At 28.6% G+C, this 22,215-nt stretch overlaps 3 protein-coding genes across 4 annotated transcripts; 1 reads left to right on the top strand and 2 right to left on the bottom strand.

Annotated features, from left to right (window-relative positions):
• Window positions 1-601: 601 nt before the first annotated feature.
• On the bottom strand, window positions 602-8,813 carry LOC145971161 (17-beta-hydroxysteroid dehydrogenase 13-like). The gene is made up of 8 exons (XM_083098535.1): window positions 8,692-8,813; window positions 5,111-5,257; window positions 4,469-4,623; window positions 4,167-4,344; window positions 3,833-3,962; window positions 2,570-2,690; window positions 2,194-2,319; window positions 602-1,928 (listed from the first exon to the last, which is right to left on the bottom strand). The coding sequence occupies exons 2-8, from the start codon at window positions 5,249-5,251 to the stop codon at window positions 1,859-1,861; spliced, it is 921 nt and encodes a 306-aa protein (XP_082954661.1). The 5' UTR covers window positions 5,252-5,257; window positions 8,692-8,813; the 3' UTR covers window positions 602-1,858.
• Window positions 8,814-15,053: 6,240 nt separating this feature from the next.
• On the top strand, window positions 15,054-17,165 carry LOC145971113 (NADH-quinone oxidoreductase subunit B 2). Its single transcript, XM_083098426.1, has 3 exons — window positions 15,054-15,196; window positions 15,625-16,176; window positions 16,283-17,165. Exons 1-3 carry the CDS (start codon window positions 15,178-15,180, stop codon window positions 16,378-16,380), a joined length of 669 nt encoding a protein of 222 aa, XP_082954552.1. The 5' UTR covers window positions 15,054-15,177; the 3' UTR covers window positions 16,381-17,165.
• Mau2 (Mau2 sister chromatid cohesion factor) lies at window positions 16,456-21,960 on the bottom strand. 2 transcript variants are annotated; one of them, XM_083098423.1, is made up of 9 exons: window positions 21,617-21,960; window positions 21,269-21,551; window positions 20,818-20,997; window positions 20,450-20,728; window positions 20,116-20,362; window positions 19,784-20,031; window positions 19,390-19,595; window positions 19,052-19,254; window positions 16,456-18,971 (listed from the first exon to the last, which is right to left on the bottom strand). In XM_083098423.1, exons 2-9 carry the CDS (start codon window positions 21,491-21,493, stop codon window positions 18,775-18,777), a joined length of 1,785 nt encoding a protein of 594 aa, XP_082954549.1. In that variant the 5' UTR covers window positions 21,494-21,551; window positions 21,617-21,960; the 3' UTR covers window positions 16,456-18,774. The 2 variants fall into 2 exon arrangements, with proteins under 2 accessions (XP_082954549.1, XP_082954548.1); XM_083098422.1 differs by having other exon boundaries at window positions 21,269-21,960.
• Between the last annotated feature and the right edge of the window lie 255 nt (window positions 21,961-22,215).

The following is a 22,215-nucleotide window of genomic DNA, read 5'->3' as shown; positions in this document are numbered from 1 at the left end:
TTAAATATATAAAAAATATATAAATATACAATATATATATATATATATATATATATATATATATATAATATCAATTTGATTTATTATTATAATATATAATAAAATATAAAAGTATTCAAGATTATATAAAATTGACCTTGAAGATAGTTCTTGTAAAAGAACTTGGATAGAATTTCGAGAATAAATTTGCTGTGAAGTGTAATAAATTGTTCTTGATAGACCTAAAAATGAAAAATTTAAAAATATTTTTTCTAAAAACTGTAATATATATACTTTTATAATGTTTCTTACTCTGTTCATATAATGTTTACAGTGCATCCAAAAACAACGTGCTGATACAAACGTGATTCTCACTTGCTTGCAATGAAAATTCATCAGCATTAAGAAACTGGTATTCAACCAAATAAAATTTAATTGCTAAATAATATATTTAAAGTATAATTCTAGAACATATATGTTCTAGGAAAATATATTTTATTCATATGAGTCTTTGTAGTAAACGCGTTAAGTATAAAAAATATTTTGGATTTGTTAGGGAAGAAATTTATATATATGCAATCTTGTAACCTTGCGGGGAATAAAGTAAATCTATTTACGTATGTAATTCGAAAACAATTAGAAAATATATTTGAAAAATATAATTTAAAGTATTCTTTAAAGTTATTTCATATGTCCTCAAAATATACATAAATTATATAAAAGATGACTTCGAAGTAAGTTCATGATATATAAACAACGTAAAATTTGAACGTATTATTTTGGGACATCTCACTTTAATTGCGAAATAATATGTTTAAAGTATAATTCGAGGACATGTCCTAGGAAAATACATTTTATTCATGAATCCTTGTAGTAAACATTAAGTATAAAAAATGTTTTAACATTCAAAATATTGTTTTATTTAAAAAAATAACAATTATTCCAAGTTTGGTAGTTTATCTAACATGGTTTACAATTAAAAAAATAGGGTGTCCCAAAATATACATTTGACACACATATATATATATATATATATATATATATATATATATATATATATATATATATATATACATACAGAGTGGCCCACGTAAAGTGTTACAAATTTATATCTCGGAAACGAAGCAATTTAGAGAAAAATGTTCATCAGACAAAAGTTGTATCAAGTTGGTTTCAAGGGGGACCTAAGACGGTGCCATTAGTTTGACCTTGAAGAGTCACCTGAAGGTCATGTGAAGGTCACCTACAACTTTTTAAATGGGACATCCTATATGCTTTTGCATATTCTTATAGCTCATCTCGAGAGCTTTCCAAAACACTATAATTAAGTTAGTTTTCATTAAGTACTTTCCGAGTTATGAGGCTTGAAATCATTTCTTTATTTTACATAAACCGTAAAATATCTTGTAAAATATTCATTTTTCGGTTATCTTACCTTAATACTCTTATGTACAAAATAATGAGAGGAATCAATTGTTGTAAAGAAAACTCATAATTGTTTCGAAAAAAAAAATGTAATTGATAATTGCAAATTACATTTTTTATGTAAAATTAAGAAATGATTGCAAGCCTCATAACTCGGAAAGTACTTAATGAAAACTAACTTAATTATAGTGTTTTGGAAAGCTCTCGAGATGAGCTACAAGAATATGCAAAAGCATATAGGGTGTCCCATTTGTAAGTAACCTTCACGTGACCTTCGGGTGACTCTTCAAGGTCAAACTAATGGCACCATCTTAGGTCCCCCTTGAAACCATACAACTTTTGTCTGAAACATTTTTCTCTAAATTGGTTCGTTTCCGAGATATAAATTTGTAACACTTTACGTGGGCCACCCTGTATATAATGATGTACATGAGTTCGTATTTATCTATATTTTTTAATCATCTACGTCAACGCTGACATCAATGAAATCATATATACAATTGATTGCTTTGCTGGGTAAAAATCTGAAATAAAAATATTATTTTTATTGTAGAGAATGTAAAGGAATAATGTAAAAGAGTTAAATTAGTAAAAGCAATAAAATAGCATTCGTATTTATTAGTGACTTATAAATCGCTTTGCAGTTTATTAGAGTATATAGTTAGTATATGTATAATTTACTCAGTATATAGATAGTTTATTAGAGTATATATTATTTGAAAATATATTATGTGATTTGAAAATATATTATGTGTATTTAACGATGGAATTTCTATTTGAGTGATTTACCTTATCAAATATAACATCGGCAAACAATATGAAGGTATACTTCTTTCTTCCAAATTTTTTCTTTGCGCGTCAATGGTTAATAAAGCTACTTTCTGTGGTTTAAGTTCTCTCATTATATTTGAAAATCTATTATTAACAAACAAAATTTATCAGCAATGATAAAAATATCTTATTACAAAAATATCTTATTACTTTAATAAATAACATTTTAGATATATATGTGTAATGTAAAATCTATGAATAAAAAATATTTTTATTTTATTGAACATACTAATTTACAAAATATGTGAATAAAATTAGAATTTTATAAACAATTACAATATCTCTATTAAGAAATATTAATTATAATTCATTAATTTTATATTGTTAAACATACCTTATTCTTAGCTTTTTGACCAATCCAGTCGATACAAAATACGGATAAATAGTAGTGAATTTAATCAAAGATTTTCCTTTGCTATGTATACGCAATTCATCACTGATAGCTTCCATAAGTGCTGTAATACGCACACGAAGAGAATGTTAGATATACTTTGTAATTGTATTTATATTATAATTGTATATATATAAAATATATATACACACATATGCATATTCATCATTTTACAGTAAATATTAATAACACAGGCCTGCGAGGATCAGTTATAAAGAGCAGAGCAGATAAATCTGATAGATTTGTTGAACTGAAAACAAATCTGGCCGCAGAATTTCTCTAGCACGTCAGGTTTCCGAGTAATTTATAGTTAAATAGTCCAAAAATGACAATTTCGGCAAATTTCGTGAACTTATTATGGAAAAGCCTAATTTTTTGAAATATATATACCAATGGCATCGTATAGTATTAGTCTTCACCTTTCAAATCCATTTTCGATTATCGCCGCACGATTTTTTTTCGCTGAAATATGAACAAGTATGAAGTTATAAGAAAATTTACGTTAAAGAAAATTTATATATACATAGGCATCAAAATATGGCAGATCCACCATCTTAAAATTTGAAAAGGTTTATATATGTCAGGTTCGGTTGTCCAAAAAAGTCCTATAAAAATATGTCTGACACAGTTATTACACATTTTGATTTAAATTTTTCTAAATTTTATACCTTTTTATTGTGATTCTGTCCGTCATATTGGATGCGCCATTTTTTATTTCAAAAAATGACAGGCGGCATTCAAAAATTTATGTTTTTACCTAAATTTTGATTCGTGATAAGACAGAGAGATAACACGATTGAATTGAAATGGCTTATTGGATCACTATGCAGTGACCAGTCTATAACTTGTATATCTCAGCGAAAAAAAATCGTGCGGCAGCAATCGAAAATGGATTTGAAAGACGAAGGTTAATACTATACGATGCCATTGGCAGAAATATTAAAAAAAATTAGATTTCCTAATAATAGATTCATAAAATTTACCGAAATAGCCATTTTTGGACTATTTAACCACAAATTACTGAATAACCTGACGTGCTGAGGAAATTTTGAGGCCAGATTCGTTTTCAACATCAAAAATTATATCAGATTCACCTACTCTGTTTTTTGTAACTAACCAAATCTAAAATTTCGCAGGCCTGTGTAATCATACGCTACAAATGACCCTAAGATTATAATAAGATTGAATTATAATATATATATATACCTTTGACTGCGGATTTTGTGGGGCAATAAATCGTACCATGTGCACCGGCTAAAAATGCTGTTATTGATGAGATTGCTACAATGTGACCGTGATTTTTTTTAATCATATTTGGTAGAAACGCTTGCAACATCTAAAAATGATTCTATTGAGAATTTGCGGAAGCATGTTACGTGTATTTGTCAGTATCTTAAATTTATATTAATTGGGAATATTTCAATAATAAATTAATTTTAATATCTGTTTCTAAGAATAATGTAAATTATATATTGTCAATTATTTTATATATATTTATCTCGTAACTACTACGTATGTGTATCTCAAATATGTCACTTGCCCAATAATGCGATATTAAATTGATATTTATAATTCGTACAATTTCATCGGCGCTTTGATCTAGAAGTTTTTTAATATATACTGCACCGGCATTATTGACTAAAATTGTAACATCGCCGACTTCTTCTCTCACATTTTTAGCTACCTTAAAGACTTCTTCCCTATCTGTTACGTTGCACCTATAAAAATCCCAATAAAATTTTTAATCAGCGTTGACAATAGTTAGATTTATGTGATTAATTGTATACGCGTAAATTATTCAAATCGGTTTTTATTATATAAAATTAAATAATATAGATTTACTGATATGCGTATACAGCATTTTTCCCCATCATTTTAATCTCGTTCATCGTTTGTTTATTGGTTTCTTCATTGATATCCCAACATACCACCGTTGCTCCTAATGATGCATAACCAATCGCCAATTCCTTCCCGATACCGTGACCCGCACCTGTTACCTGTCACAGTATATATATTAAGTACTAGTCTGCATCACGTGAATTATATATTATCATATATTTTATAGTTTACAAATTTTTACCCAATTTAGAATATATATAATTAAATAATTTTGTTATCGAACAATATTTTAAAATAATATTTATATAATATTTATATTTTAAAAAACTATATTATATTTTAAAATAAACGAAAACGTAGTAAATTTTGTTTCATTTTTAATATTTTTTGGTTCGGAATAGGAAAAATTTAATAATAAAGTAGTCTAAATAATATTTGAAATAGTTTGGAGCGAAATAAGAAAACGTTTATGTGTTTAATTGATAGAATAATCTATAAAGTAAAATAATGTTTTTTAATAAAAATGAATCTATTAACATATCTATATGTATTGTTAATTTTAATTTTATAAACTGAATATTATATTACCTATACAAAAAAAGCATATTTTTATATCTATGTATATATTATGAATTTCATACGCACCAAAACAATTTCATTAGCTACGCTCTTTTTTGTCATTGGAATGAATGTTGTGAATATGCTCTCGCAAATGAAATAAAAAACTTTTAAAATAATAAATAGTATTTCTGCTAGCAAGTGCATGCCGTCATATATGTTCATCATAATTATCTGAAAAGTTAGTAATAATAATATACATTATATATGTATATATATTACTAGTTATAATAATATTAATAATATATATATATATATATATATATATATATTTTAGATATTAATAATATATATTATATATTTTAATATATAAATGTTCAGACTAGGAGCAGGATGGGTTGAACGAAGAGCGTAACAATTGTATTCTCGAAATCACGTGGTCAGAGAGTGACGAGTAACTCGGATCGAACGAACCGTAAGGCTTGAAAAACAAGAAAAAGGCCGTTTAGAATCGCTATTTATTTATTCGAATGTTTGTTCAATGGTCTCTTTTCGATAAGAATTTAATTTCTTTTACACGGGACGGAACCGAATGCGATTTTGAGACTGGAGAATGAAAGTGAATTAATCAGTTAATAATGATTTCATAAAAACCTAAGTTTATTAAAAAAAATAGTAGAGCAAAAATATTTTTTTGTCGATATGTATTGAGCTTTATTATCAATTAAACGATCGCTGTCTTCTTATATTTTTTCATAACTTCGCAAAAGAAAGGAATCGTGAAGTCGGTGAGATGAAACATGAGAATTGCTTTTCTCTCTCTTTCTGTCTCTTAGAAAAATTTCAATATTATGTTTATAAGAAAGGACAATATACAAGGTGTCCCTGAATGGTCTGTACAAACTTTGTGAATAAGTTCCAGGGACCTAAACAAGCAGAAAATGTCCCATAAACATGGGGTCGGAAACGCTTGCTTCTGGAGTTACGACGGTTCGAAGTTTTCCTGCAATAGCTGGAGAAATTATCACGTCAAATCGCATAGGTGTTACAAAACTGTGTTTATTTATTTCCTCGGTTTTGCCACATACAACATAACAGGACAGTACACTTGCTATAGCAAATGCTTGAAATGGCCTCTGTTAGATTCCAAGGAAGCCTGCGCACGTCGCCGCATTGTCTGGCGAACCGTCCATTTCCACCGGCACGGCCATACACCAGATGGATATCCGCCAGTTTATCAAAGGAATAATTTGATTTATTCATGTTTTTAAAGTAGGCCTAGAAACGAGCTTTGCAATCGCAGGATACTTTCAAACAACTAAACGCTGAGCTGCGCTGTTTGAAGTTCAAGCTGGTTTATTTACATGTTTTACGCTATTTGGTGGTTAAAGAAACTGTTTCTTTAATCACCAAATAGCGTAAAACATGTAAATAAGAAACGGTTTCTTTGACGTGATAATTTCTCCAGCTATTGCAGGAAAACTTCGAACCGTCGTAACTCCAGAAGCAAGCGTTTCCGACCCCATGTTCATGGGACATTTTCTGCTTGTTTAGGTCCCTGGAACTTATTCACAAAGTTTGTACAGACCATTCAGGGACACCCTGTATACGCGAATATTTTAGAATACTAGTTCTTGTGAGATTTGATATTTAAAAATATATTATTTTACATAACTTCAAAATTAGCTTTTTATCACAGAGAGAAACGTTTCTCTACATTTAGTATATCTGTTTGTTTGACTTATATTTGTTTTGCTAAAGAAAAAATTATTATATACAAAACATTATTTATTGGAATAAAAATTTGATTGCTTCGTTGCATTAATTTATATTGTTTAACGGAAAAATGACGATTATTTGAAATAATACTGATTCAAATAAGAGTGTTGTTTATTTCAATTAACTTAATATTTGGAATGGCTAATTGTATGTGGCATATGTTTCTTCGCTTGCCGCTGCGCGACGATACCACTCTTAACTTTTTTTGTATTCAATATTTATCATGAAATGTATATAAAGGACTAGTAACTAGTACATAAGATCTAAAATATATTTTTTTTCTCTTAGCAGTAGTGCGAGAAAGAGGACGCTGCTCATACGCAGGTTCTCTGATCATGTGCATGTGAGCCGCACCCTCTTTCTGACATCACTGTTTATCAGGTTTAATTTCAAACTGAATTTAAAATAATTTATTTAATAATCTGGATTCTTTGTTGGGATTCAGAATATTAAACAGATTATTTGAAATTAGATAGAAAAAACTTTTAAACGATTTGATGTTGTGTGAGTTAATATAATTGTTAAAGTCAAAGAAAAAGTAAAATTCTTCAATACAAAATTTTATTTAAAATAAACATATACGTTATTTGAAAGTCAAACAATCGTTTGTTAAATCGAATATTAGTTTGGTTGGACTATTCTAATAATTAAATTTATTTGATTTCAGCAAAATTTGTTAAATCCAAAGAAATATTTTTCTCTGTCATTAGTATTAAGTATATCTTATAAACTAGCAAGTAGTTTGACTATTGCAAAGAGCGAAGACTTTGAACCATGAATTGTATAATATTACAAGTGTCCTCTTCAAATGTTTATACAAATGCTCGATCGTAAATATATTATATAAATCGAAGATTTAGAAATAAGTATCACATAAAAAAAAGATCTGAGGATCATATAAAAAGATCTTAACTTATTGTTAGTAGAAATATAAATTATCTCCGACTGCCATTTATATCTGCTTGACGATAACACTTATGAATTATTTATTTAGAATAAATTAAACTTCTAATATGTATGCGAGTTTCTGCATAATTCTTTCAGGATAATTGGAATATATCAAGGCCAAGATCATTGGTGAGGTTGCCGTTTTTCTAGATATTTACCGTTTCAAACAAGCTGTCTAAAGGTAATATTCACTTTTATGAAAAAGGGCTTAAAAAGTGCCTTAATTTTCGAGTCAAAAATCCTTCTCGTATACTTCTTTTGTACCTAAAAGGAACTTATTTACAAAATTTGACTCAAATCGGAGGTGACCGGTTTTCGGAACTTTATCCCTCACCACACTCTATATTATCCAATTATCTTCTGTTAAATTTGTTAAAAAATAACTTTCTTATAGGAGTCGTCAAAATTCTTTTTACAGGCTTCTATTTCAAGTTGGAAGGAAGCTTTTCACAAAGTTTCATCAAAATCGGAGGTGACCGGTTTTCGGAATTAATTTGAGTTCGTTAATTTTTAAAATTAAAAGAGAGTGATGTAATTTATATAATATAGTCTTTATCGCATGAATACCAGTACTCAAAAATTCATATTGAAGAAAAGTATCTTTATAAATTTTCCTAATCAATTTTTGTTTTATATATTTATTCGTTATATATATTTTTACAGATTTTACAGATATTTTTACGAACAATATATCAATTTATGAATAATTAAATAAAAGCTGAGGAAAGTTTTTTCTTTTGTTTTTATAAAAAATTTTATATACATAGCTTCATTTTAAAAAAAGAAGTTTTTGCTAATAAAATTTTTCTTAAAGACAACTGAAGACAGTCTTAAATTTTTATAACTTTTGTCAAATTTTCATAACTTTTTTAAATTTCATTTATTTATAGCATAAAACCAAACTAATTAAATATGAATATGATACGATTTATTTTATTTACCTGATTATAATGTCCAAAACTTTCCTGTGTTGATATATAATAATATATAAATGCTTTGTGATTAATATATCAATTCCTTTCACAATCTGAATGAAACTTCAATCAAAGCTTTCTGACTCTGCTAATGGCTAATAGTTACACGGTTTATATAAATTGTCGATCTTGTAATTACTTCATATGACGCAAATTTTGCTTATTAAGCAAAATAGCAAAAAAATTACACATGTGCGTCATATGAAGTAGATACAAGATTATACGTAAGTATACGTATAATATTAATTCGTTAAATTAACATATTTGTTTCTATAGTATATATTTTTTTAAAATATTCGTAAAAGAGTAACTGTTTATATTTTCATATCAAAGAGTCATTAATAAATTCGGAAAATTTTTATATAAAATGCAGAATCGCGAGTCAATTATTATAAATTTAATGATATGCTTTCCGTTAGATTTATCTATTTATGAGTTCCATATCGCGTGGAACTGAACATTCTTAAAATAAATTATTAAATTATGATTGCGAAAATACCGTGTTCTTTCCGCGTTCTCTTCGCGTCACCTTCGATATTATAGGATCGCGAGTTAATTATTATGAATTTAATAATTTGTTTTTTTCAGTTATATTTGTATTTACGAATTTCGTATCGGAAAATATTCATAAATAAATTAATAAATTATGGTTGGGAAAAACACCGTGTTTTTTCCGCATTCTTTTTCGCGTTCTTTTTAGACGAGATTGTCGTTTTAATAAAAGAGTTATCGATGTTCTTTTCGTTAAATAAACATTAATAAAAGTTGCGTGGCTCGTACCGCCGAGGAGTCGAAACGATTTTCATCATAGAGAATTATTTCTCATCGGTTTTTGTGAGATCCATTCGCGACGTCTAGTTCGGTGCCCTGTCGAAAATTGGGAATTTTTATTGTAAGATTGAAGGAACTAATCCCAGGTTTTCCTGGCAATTTCCGAAAGCAATGATTTCGATAGTAATTCAACGACGATACGCTTCTTTAACGTCGCATTAATTTAAATAATATATATTTAGATGAGAGAAATATATCTTTTCTTTTCTTCGTTAAAAATGTTTTATCATTATTAGGATTGGTATTATTATTGTCTATATATATATATATATATATATATATATATATATATATATATAATGCCAGAAAGATTTAATAGTAGATTAAATATGGATATAGCGTTGTGTATAAATTTTAATTTTTCAAGTAATTTTATATTGTAATTAATATTGTATAAATCATATTGTAATTAATATTGTAATTAATATTGTATAATTCATATTGTATAAATTTTTTGATAAAAATGATTACGAACGAATATATTTTTAATTAATATAATTTGCCTCTTTTGAAAAATTATTTCTAGGTGCTGGGGATATTAACATTAATTTTTAGTTTCTTTTAAGAAACTATTTGCAGGTATTGGACATCCATCACCATTTTGAAATATTAGTTTTTAGGTATATACCATTTTATATATATGTATAATAAAATACATGCACAAATTCACGTATCCAAAATATTTTTATAATTTTTAATGTTATATATTATATATACGCGAAATTATACATGAATGTTACATAAAATGTGCGAATACTTAAAAATTTCGAGACAAATCGAATGGATACCCCTATATCAGTAAGATATAATAATTATCGTATAATCTTATATCTACTTCATACTTAAAAATTTCGAGACAAATCGAATGGATACCCCTATATCAGTAAGATATAATAATTATCGTATAATCTTGTATCTACTTCATATGACGCACATGTGTAATTTTTTTGCTATTTTGCTTAATAAGCAAAATTTGCGTCATATGAAGTAATTACAAGATCGACAATTTATATAAACCGTGTAACTATTAGCCATTAGCAGAGTCAGAAAGCTTTGATTGATTAAAAGAAAAAAGAATTAGTAATTTAAACGTTATAAGAATAAGAATCTAGAGAATTAATCCAGAATTAATTGTTTAAAATTATTTGATTAATTTTATTTTGCACACTGTTCGAATTGAAATTTTTTTATATCTTGCTGTTATCGGATTCGATTTGTCTCGCGCGCGCGAACGGTACCTCAAATTATATGTATTCGCACATTTAACACAAACTCCAATAATGCATGTATTTTATTATTTATAAATGTAATCGTTCGTAATCACATTTCAATAAAAAAAGGTCGTTATATCCATTTAATTTTCAATAAAGAAATATATTTCTTAATAATGGAAGAACATGTTTTCTGATGTGCATATCAATTTCGTAAATTGAAGATAATGACGAGGGATAATTGTCGTTGATTTATTACTGAAGTCATTGCTATCGGGAATAGTCCGGAAGATCCAGGATTCGTTTCCTCCTACAGTGAAGTTTTCGACGTTCAATGGTTCACTTAACTTTTCTTCGCAGATTGATCTTGCGAAATCTGATGTAGAAACAAGATGTTAATCGTTCTCCATTTTTAAGATCGCTCCTCTTTTTATCGGATTAATGGTATGTCACTCGCGTATGTGCAATTGAATATTTTGAATATTATCGATTTATTTATTGGTCGCGTTTTATCACGAATTTTAAATCACGATTTATCTTATAAAAATTCGCAAGTAAATCGGTCGGTGAATTGCACTCACAAACATTACAGACCTCAAATGTTTGTCCAAATATTTTCGATTTTCTATATTTGCGTGATAATAATTATATTGCGCACGTGTCTATTGAGAGCTTCGATTATTATATTATAAAAATTATACGTATCGCGATCAAATATTTCGCATATTATGGACTTATTTATTCGTCGCGTTTTCTCGTGAATTCGAGTCGCGATTTATCTTATAAAGATTCGCAGTTGACTCGGACAGTGAGTACTGTATTCGTAAATATTACAGACATCAAATTGTCTGTCAAAATATCTTCGCATTTATGTGATAATTATATTGCGCGCGATTATAATGTCTATTGAGGCGCTTCGATTATTATATTATAAAAGGTATACATATCACAATAGAATATTCCGAATATTATCGATTTATTTATTCGTCGCGTTTTTTCGGGAATTTTAAATCGCGATTTATCTTATAATTTAATCGTTGACTTATACATTGAAGCTTTGTTTATCTTTCCACGTCTCTGAATATTGTTTTTAATAGTTCGTTCAAAATGCTGGTAGTGCAAATATTTTCTTCTATAATTTAAAAGACGATCGATAACTTTATTAATGACTGTTTTAAACGTGATTCTTTACAATTTAAATCATCGATTATTAGAGGGACTTTGAAAATCATTCGTTCCGTTATTTTCTATTAAACGTGGCCACAACGCGATTTTTAATTATATTTTAAAGCTTATAGAGCTCATTTCATCTTATTCAGATAATCATGCGCGAAATTGGATATGTATTTTATTCTCAATCGTGAAATTCGTATAAAGTCGCGTATTAATCGCAAATAAATCGGACAGTGAATTTTATGTTCATAAACAATACGGATCACAAATGTTTGCCAAAATATCTTCGTCTGTCATCATTTGTGTGATAATAATTATATCGCACGCGTGTCTATTGATGGTTTCGATTATCATATTATAAAAATTATGCGTATTTCGCAATCGAATATTCCGATTATTGTCGATTTATTTATTCGTCGCGTTTTCTCGCGAATTTTAAATCGCAATTTATTTAGTAATTTAATTGTTGATTTCAAAGTTTATTCTATCTTTTCATTTTGAATATTTCCTTTGATAATCTATACAAAATGTGCCAGTAATGCAAATACTTTCTTTTACAATCGAAGAAACGATCAATAATTTTATTATTGACTTTTGATCACGATTATTTACGTTATATAAAACTTATTAAATTCTATTATTGCATATCTATTATTAATAATAAATGTCGCGTAATTCATCATCGTTAAACAGTCTTGTTTGGACTATGTAGAAATTTTTAATAAATTTTATATTATACGTATATTTTGGACATTTTCGTGTAATAAATTATTCCATGTAATAAATTATTTTGTATTAAATTTCGAATTATATTTTATATTAAATTTGTATTACATTTTGTCATATATTTTGTATTATATATATTTGTAATGTAATTATTTTTATGTTAATTAATAATTTAATATGTTTATGTTAATATGTTTATGTTAATATTTTTTATATTAGTTAATAATTTAATTTGTAATTTATTTTGTAATGTGTTTTTTATGTAATTGCAAATTAATTGTAATTTACGTTGCATATATTATAATTATGTAATATATATTTTATGTGTATTATATTTTCTGTTTGGAAACTCTGTATTAAAAGAAAATAAAAATAAAATAAAAAAGAAATAAAAATAAAATTTTCCTCCTCGATGTTTCTCTACCTTAACGAAGGCATTTGCCAGGTGGGGAGGTTTGAGTACTCTCGTGAACCTGAGATTATGCCGGGGTAATGTACGCCAATATTCATATAGATTATTCTTATATTTAAGATCATTTTAAGTATGATCTTAGATTGCTTTTTAAGGTTCCGTTTAGTTAGTAAAATAGTTATATTCTAACTTACTTAAGACGATCTTAAATATAAGAGTGACTTATGAATATCGGCCGTAGTTACCGGTAGGGTCAGCCATGCCGGACAAGTCGAAGGGGAAAAGTCAGACTAATAGAAATATCAAAATTATATAAATATATATTATATTATCTTAATATTTTTGAATAAAATGAAAGAAAAGAGACAATAATCGAGAAAATAGAAAAAGGCAACTACAGTGATTTGAATATCTATACCTGAGAACAAAGTATAAAGTATTCCAATGGACTCCACAGGAAGGAATAAGCATGACAAGTGATGGTAATCTTTATGATGTTAACACAAAGGAATACAATAAACCATAATAATCCAAGAACTCGAAGAAAAGAATATATTGGATAGAAACGTATAGTAATTGGAAATGATTAGAAACTAAAAGACAGTATGCATACAACCTATTTATTAATAGTAATACTATTTTGTAATTATATTAAATTTTATAATTTAGTACATTGTATTATATAAAGTATTAAGCATAAAAATATTATGCTGGTATGAAAATTATAATAAAAATATATAAGAATAATGTTAGCTATATTAAAATGGAACATATGAATTCTTTATATTTTATATAAAGGAAGAGACTTAAAATATTTTGCAACATCTATATTTTTCGAGTCTTAATTATAAAAACTTCAGAAGAATCAGTGATTAATTTGACAAATTCTATATATGCATTAATAATTAAATTTTTAAATAATTAAAAAAATGATTGATAAACATCAATGATCAGTTTACTGCTAATTAAGAAGATTTATAGAAATACGGTTAAAAATGTTTTTATCCTACAGCAGGCATTTTGTGTTTTGTAAATAAAAAGATATAAATATATAAATATGACAATGAATATAGAAAAATATTTATTTCATTTTTGAATATTACAGTATCTTTCGCGATTGAATAATTTATTTACTATCAATTTACATACATAAGTATCTTAATTGTTATAAAGCACTGGTGCTACCGGCATCATTTCGTGCACATAGCACGGAACAAAACCAGAAATTGTGCACATTATATATTAACCCTCTGAGAACATTCATGGACATTGGCTTTGTAGTTCATGTCCACGTTTTCAATGTCCATAGAAGGTATCGCTTTCAGGGATCATCTAAAAGCAGGCCATGACATCTCTCAGTCTTCCCCTGGCGAAAATAAGAAACTTTATAAAGCGTTAACAACCGTTGAGTGAGGGTTTTCTGAGAGTTTATATGCTTTTCAAACTTTGTAAGAGCACTTACATAACGCTGTTGGGTTTTGAATGCTTATCAAACGCTGCAGTGTTGCAATTTTTGTTCTACAAACTCTTTATATAATGTTACATGAAAGTTTTGCAATGCTGAGGTAACATTTTTCAGAGTACGTTCAGTAAACGTTGATACATCTTCGTGTACAGAGTTTACTCAGACTTTTCAAACGTTTACGTTTACGCTATAACGTACAAACGTCTTTTAAACGCTGCAGTGTTGCAATTTTTGTTCTACAAACTCTTTACTAATCGTTTTTAAACTCTCGACGAACTTCCACAAACATTCATGTAAACGCCAAACAAACGTCTCATTTTTGCCAGGGTCTCTCTGTGTGTGATTAATACATACATATATTATATCAGGTAATATATATTAATAATTAATTATACTATTAATAGAGAGAGAGAGAGAGAGAGAGAGAGAGCACACAAAACTTATTTATATTAAAAATTTATTTAATATAAAGCATTTTGCATTACACACTTGTGTTATCGACATTTCGTAGCATGGAACACAACCCGGAATTATGTCCATTATGTGTTACCTACTGAAAACATAGATTTTGGCGTCGTAGTTCGACGTCTCTCATTCTTCTCTCTGTAGCGAACGTTTCTGACGTGAGGTCGAAAATGTTTCGTTCTGTTACACGTGAGTCTTATTTTTATTATAAATTATATTAACAATTATTAAATATCTTTATATTCTATTCTGACGCCTATTAAATAGTAATATGTGTATTTTTAATCTTACATTAAACATAATGGCACGTTGACTTTGATGGTGAACGATTGACAATTTTGGCCTAAATGTTAATTCTCAATCACTTTTCGCCTTAATACCATGTTATTGCATAAGATTACATCCTGATATATGTCAAAACTTAATGCGTATTTGTTTATTTGCGTAGTTATGATTCCTTTCGTCAAAATATTTTCATTATATTTCATAAACATAGCTAACTCATATTTATTATATTTATTATTATATTTATTATTCTTATTTATTATACTTATTTATTATATTTATTATACTTATTTATGTAAACATATAATGAACATTAATTTCTTTTTTTACAGATAATGTCCCAAAGGGACTGGTGTCTCTAGTGGGTAACAATGTAGCATCATCAAGATATGCTGCTGCTACTACAAAGATTCAGACTAAAGATATGGCTACAGAGTCATCTGTGCAAAAGGCAAAGGCTCCATTGCCAGAGAAAGCTAAAGTCGAGCCTTATAGTCCGTTTCAACCCAATAATATGGCAGAATATGCCTTAGCTAGAGTGGACGACCTGTTAAATTGGGGCCGCAAGGGATCAATATGGCCAATGACTTTTGGTTTAGCCTGCTGTGCTGTAGAAATGATGCATATTGCAGCACCTAGATATGACATGGACAGGTTTGGTGTTGTATTCCGTGCTTCTCCTCGACAGTCAGATGTTATTATAGTTGCTGGTACCCTGACGAATAAAATGGCACCTGCCTTGAGAAAAATCTACGATCAAATGCCTGAACCACGATGGGTTATTTCTATGGGAAGTTGCGCGAATGGAGGCGGATATTATCATTATAGTTATTCTGTGGTTAGAGGTTGCGATAGAATTATACCTGTGGACATTTACGTACCTGGTAAACTTATATCTATTTGCTTAGTTGTATTAATCAGTTACTATCTATTTTCTTTATTTATTATTTATTTTGTCTACTATATTAAAACTTCAAAAAAATATTGCAGGTTGTCCCCCAACAGCTGAAGCATTGTTATATGGTATCTTACAGTTACAGAAAAAGATAAAGCGTATGCGAAATACACAAATTTGGTACAGGAATTAATGTATAATATTTGTGGCATCTATAGTTGTGTGTATAATAAATGTATAAATAATTTAAAAATTGTAAGGTAATAGATATATATAATTAATAGAAAAATTATACATTGTCCAAAAATGTGGTTGATAAAATAAATCACATTTTAGTAAAAATATTTCTTATTGCACCAATTCTTCTTTGGAGGACATGTAAATAAAAAGGGGATACATCTAATATAATAAATCAAATATATCACAATTTGCTAAATATAAAAGAAACTATATCAAATTGAAGAAAACATATGTATTTTTCAAAAATGTTTTTTTCAGCGTTTCAACTAAAATTTTATAAATTTATATAAAATTTGTAAAGAAATATTAAAGATTTTAGAAATTTTTTATTAATATGTCTGATATATATTTTTTTGTAAGTAATATAATATAAAATTAATTATATCCATTTCATTGTACATAATTATATAACGAGCAATCAAAGCGATTTTAATAATTTTAAATGTTATATGATGAAAAAGAGAGACACAACTGTACATATATTAAACCTGTATGCAATGATTAAATTTTATTGTCAAAAAAAGATTTCTATATCATTTTATATCTTTTATTTTTTCTAAAAGAAAGCAATGTATAACATCAGGGACTCTAATTATATGAATGATCTGAACAGTAGCACTTATACACATTATTAATATAATACTTAATATATAAAAAAACAAACTACAAAACATGAGATTTGTACTGTCTTTATGTTCCGACAACAGTGAAATATTTAATAAACAAATTTGTATTTTATTACATTCTTTTTTTTCATTATTTGCATATGTACTTTTTTACTTTTAAAAATATGTACAAAATAGTTCTGAGTAATTTAAACAAAGCAAAGAATTTTAAGCAAAAATTCTTTGCAGTTTAAATTACATTTTTCTAAGGCCTCTTTTTTATTTACTGTAACTAGTACTAATAACAATTATATTTTTATTATATATTCATACAATATATATAATTTATATATATAATTTTAATAAAAATACATATATACTGAAATATCTTAGATATATAATAGGTAAAAAAATTGCTTTATCAATTAATTTGCAAATTTTTGTACCTATCATCTTTTATCATACCATTTAATAAACATGCTGTCATTCTGTTGTTGTGTCCACAGCCAAATTATTAATGTTTACTTTGGTCATTAAAAAAAGAAAATGTATGATAAAAAACCAGTAAAATCATTCTAATAATTAATTCAGATAATTTATCAAACCTAAAAAAGTTAATTCAGTTTCATCCTCCTTGTGTGTATGTGTATATAATATATATAAAAGTGTTATAATCCAATATATACAAAATTAATCTAAATTTTGATACTTGTTCCTCATCGCCTTTACTCAATTTGACAATTTACAAGTTTGTTTGTTTCTTCTAATAAAAGATTTTCTCATTTTTACGACAATAACATTATATAAATTAAAAAAGAAAAAAATATATATATATGTGTGTGTGTGTGTCTATATATATATATATATATATATATATATATATATACAATTTTTTTAAATTTATATGAATTATGATTGTAAAAAATGATGAAGTCTTGCTAGAAGAAACACAATCACTTTTAAATTGTTATATATATATATATATATATATATATATATATTTCTTCAGTTTGAAAACTTAATATATTAATTTTTATTTACTATAATTCTAATATGCTAAACACATTAGATTGACATTGTGTAGAGAAAATTTTGCAAGACCATATTAAAGTCTGAAATATGGAATTGATGAAGCTTTTCAACAAAAATAAAAGTTTTTATTCTATATTTTTGTGTGATCTATACTTTTTATATGTGCAGTACAAATCTTATTTAAACACATTGTGCGGCAGAACGAGCCATATAATTTTAAAAACACATCTGATTTGTATGATGATTCATTACTTGTATCCCTCTTATAGAGAATATAATTCCATTAAAAAAAAATGTGTAAAAATTAAATTATACAAACTTGAAGTAAACAAAACATACCAATGATCTAAATATAATAATCAGTCCCTGCCATATAATTTTGATGACTCAAATACTATTATAAACATTATCACACAAGCTCCGTAGCTACAACTTACTAGTTGTCACATGTTCTTGCAAAAATCATATTTAAAAAAATGGATATTACATCCAATATCCAATATTCTTTCATTTCTTCATCATTCACAATTAAATCCAATTTTCTCGAAAATATTACCAATTATAATTGTCTTAATATCTGGTATTGAATGATGCTGAAACGAATTTCACACTTTACAACCCAATAAATAAGTAATACAAATATATACGACTTCAGCAGATAATCTGAACAGTTTAAGTAAATAGACACACTTAAATATCTTTTTATGTTATTAGAGAATTGCTTGAGACGTAGATGGTGGTGGATTGATTGGTAACGCAGGCACTGGACCATCTGTCCAATGAATAAGTGAGTGCTCACTCATTTGAGTACTCTGAAAATGGTCTTTCAAAAGGGTTTGGGAAAATGTACAATGCATTTGATACGCTTCGTTTTCACGAGTAGGATCACCGCAAATTCTATACAAATCTGTAATATCAATTATGTATGTATAACTAATCAAGAAATATTAAATTATGTTTCAATGTGCAAAACATACAAGTGCATACCTTTAAGAATGGCAGTAGCCCACAATTGTACATGTACATCAGGTATTTTAGATGCTAACTGCATTGCAGGTGTGACCATATTCATTGATTCTCTACTATTTCCCAATGAAAGAAATATATGTCCCAAAAGCACAAGACTACACGAAGTGAGTCTATTCAAGTCTTCCGAATTTGCCATTTTTAATGTTTCTCTAAGATATCGCCTAAAAATCACATTTACATATTGATGTATGGAATTGTTTTACATATTGAGAACCAGATCTTTATTTTGCAAGAAATTAAATTTTTATATATATCATCTATAAGATACATGAAAATAAATTTTGAAAAAATCTTACTTTGCTTCATTATATCTAGCACCAAAGAAAGCTTGAAGTCCTTGTACATAATATGCAGCTGCCCTCAAAGAATGAGAATGTGATGGTAGAGATTCTGGATTTATCCTTTCTAATAATGCTCCTAATTCGGCGTCTCTTTTTGTTCTGAGATATACTATTGCTAAATTTAAATTCGCGAATGTCCAGAGTTCCCTCTCTTGTGATGTCTAAAATGAGAGTAAAATGATCTTACATCTATGCCATTAAATACAGATATGAATACTTTATCAACCTAACTTAAAATTGTCGACAGCAAAAAAAATATAGTGTCAGTTTTGAATAGAAAAAGAATTTAAATCATTAAAATTTATATAACTAATTAAAGATAGAGGCTATAGTTATATAATTTTCTTACTCTAAGTGCAGCATTAAATTGAGCCTCTGCAGCTTCCATACAATTCATAGACATTGCATATAAACCTAATAATGCATGTAATTGTGGTCTATGGCTTTGAAGTAATCTAGGCTGTCGCCTGCAAAGCTGACAAGCTTGAGAAATTTCCGCGAGAGCCACGCTCTTATTTCCCATTACAAGCCGGCACATAACTATATGCTCCAAAAGCATTAATTGAAACACAGACAAGATAGGCTTATTATCAACAACTGTAAGATAATAAGAATTTTTAATTTTTTGAGTCGAATTTTTTAATTTGATGCAAGGAAACAAAAGATGTAACACATATTTACTTTTTAATTTTTCAATTTGAGTAAGGGCTTTATCGGTATATTTCTGTGCTTTATCCATATATCCAGCTTGCATAGAATGCATGACAGTTACTAAATAAACCAAGACATATAGATGATCTTTTGGCATCCATATAAACATATCTCCTATATTGGAACCTGTAACTACATCATCAGTTGGCCAACTAGGAGACATTATAGTCTGTATGCTCTGTTGCAATTGTTTCAAACAAGGTTTCACACTTTTCACCTAATTTGAAAACATAAATATATCATTATAAATTAGCATTGCATAATATATTTACTACATAAATCATGCTCACACATATATTCTTACCTGACCTGCCATGAGGTAGTGACATACTTGGAGAACTAAAAAGTAAACTTTCAGATATTCCTTTTGATGCGGACTACCTTGCCAATTTTCCACATGATGACCCGCTGAATTTAAAAGAGGATTAACCTCTGTGAATTTTTTGTCTATTAAGAGGAGCATACACCGAGACAGAAGAAAGAGAACTCTGGTGTAACTGGCATTGCTTATATGAGAATAATCCACGCCCACTGCAAGCAGACTGCTCGCTGCGACAAAGTCCTTCTCCGAAGCATGAATTTGCTACGTATCATAAATTATCATGTTCCAAAAACACTACTTTTACTTATATATTACTTCCAAAAATACAAAATAATCTTTATGAAATTTACCGCAAGTTGAAAGATAAGCCTGCAATGCCAATAAACATTGTGTTGAGACAATTCTATCGCCTTCCTTAATATTGGTTTACTTAGATTTGGCTGTTGCTGTTGTTCGTACAGTTCCGCAACTACACTGGCTGCCTCAAACTTCACATCATCGAATGTATTTATGTTCTGACTCAGTCGCCACTAATAACAACAAACGAAAATCATTAGTTAAACTCAGATAACAGTTCTAATTAACGCTGATTAATATACAATCGAGCTAATATTCCAAGTCACTTATATTTATATATTATTTATATATTTGTTATGTTGTCGAGAAGAGGTTAGAACGAAAGAGAGATAGTTTGCGGGAAACAATTTGAATCGCGAGAGAGGAACAGGCCAGGAAAGGGCAGAGTTAACACCGATGTCTCGATATGCGAAACAACGCGAGCGAAATGAAATAACGACTAACCGCTTGATCTAAGTGAGATCGCGCCAAATCGATGTTTTTCGTGTGCGTGAGCAGGATGTTGCCGAGCTGAAGATGAGTGCGCGCCTCGACGCGCGGCGGTGGCTTGAAGTGGAAAACTGCCTGCAGACACTGGATGCACGATTTGACATTTGGCGGGTTTGACGTGCGAAAATTCTCGGCCAAACCGAGCAACGAGAGATACCAAGCGTCTTGAGAAGACGCCATTTTGACATTTCACAGACGGATGAACCCTACCGTAGAAACTCTACAAGCCTGTCTAGTTCTGATCATGCGCACAATATTATATTTTCGCTCGTAATAACATTGCGTATGCATGTATATACGCACCTATCTTCATTTTATAAACATGATATAAGGAATATTTATCTCTGTATTATTGCATATACTATGAATCTATCTACGCGTGTCTCCCATCGATCGCTATAAACAGCATCGATACTAAAGAATTTCACGGTACACGAATGCGTCAGTGAAGAAAAAACATCGTGACTCGTGACGTTTTGTCTCGTTGGGTTCAAAATCGTAAAAAAAAACCGTCGATCAACATGAGATCATCATCCGTACGTATGCTTTGATACTGAATTCACGTAAAAACGCACACGTACGCACTGTCTATCATCAGTAAGGGCCATCGCACACAAAATTCCATGAGGACATAAGCATAATAAAATCGACCAATCCCAATCGAGTATCGGGCTCTCTGTAACTTCTCCGTAGCCTAATACTCGATTGGGATTGGTCGATCTCGTTTATGCGTCTAACGGAATTTTTGTGTGTGCGATGACCTTAAATACGGAACCGTCCGAAGTCCGTTCGTGAGGAGAGAATGACATGCGCAGAGTGGCTGGCCGGTAGTGGGGACTCGTCTTTCCGTCGCGAGCAAGGGAGATCTATAAAACCGCTGGCAGCAGAAGGCGAGAGGTAGT

This window comes from Camponotus vicinus, unplaced genomic scaffold (assembly GCF_025532165.1).
Source record: "Camponotus vicinus isolate PSW18456_S1 unplaced genomic scaffold, iyCamVici1.0 SCAF_4, whole genome shotgun sequence".
Taxonomy (NCBI): domain Eukaryota; kingdom Metazoa; phylum Arthropoda; class Insecta; order Hymenoptera; family Formicidae; genus Camponotus; species Camponotus vicinus.
This window is presented reverse-complemented; position numbering and strand designations above follow the sequence as displayed.

Bases quoted from the DNA above. Each gene is read 5' to 3' on its own strand.
- LOC145971161 (XM_083098535.1), bottom strand. From the start codon at position 5,251: ATGATGAACATATATGACGGCATGCACTTGCTAGCAGAAATACTATTT. The intron at 3,963-4,166 runs GCAAGTGACATA...AATCATTTTTAG, and splicing joins ATTTAATATCGCATTATTGG to ATGTTGCAAGCGTTTCTACC. The intron at 2,691-3,832 runs GTATATATATAT...TGCGTATTACAG, and splicing joins CACAAAATCCGCAGTCAAAG to CACTTATGGAAGCTATCAGT.
- LOC145971113 (XM_083098426.1), top strand. The intron at 16,177-16,282 runs GTAAACTTATAT...AAAATATTGCAG, and splicing joins TGTGGACATTTACGTACCTG to GTTGTCCCCCAACAGCTGAA.
- Mau2 (XM_083098422.1), bottom strand. From the start codon at position 21,493: ATGGCGTCTTCTCAAGACGCTTGGTATCTCTCGTTGCTCGGTTTGGCC. The intron at 20,032-20,115 runs GTAAATATGTGT...ATTATCTTACAG, and splicing joins TCAAATTGAAAAATTAAAAA to TTGTTGATAATAAGCCTATC. The intron at 19,596-19,783 runs GTAAGAAAATTA...CTCTCATTTTAG, and splicing joins AATTTAATGCTGCACTTAGA to ACATCACAAGAGAGGGAACT.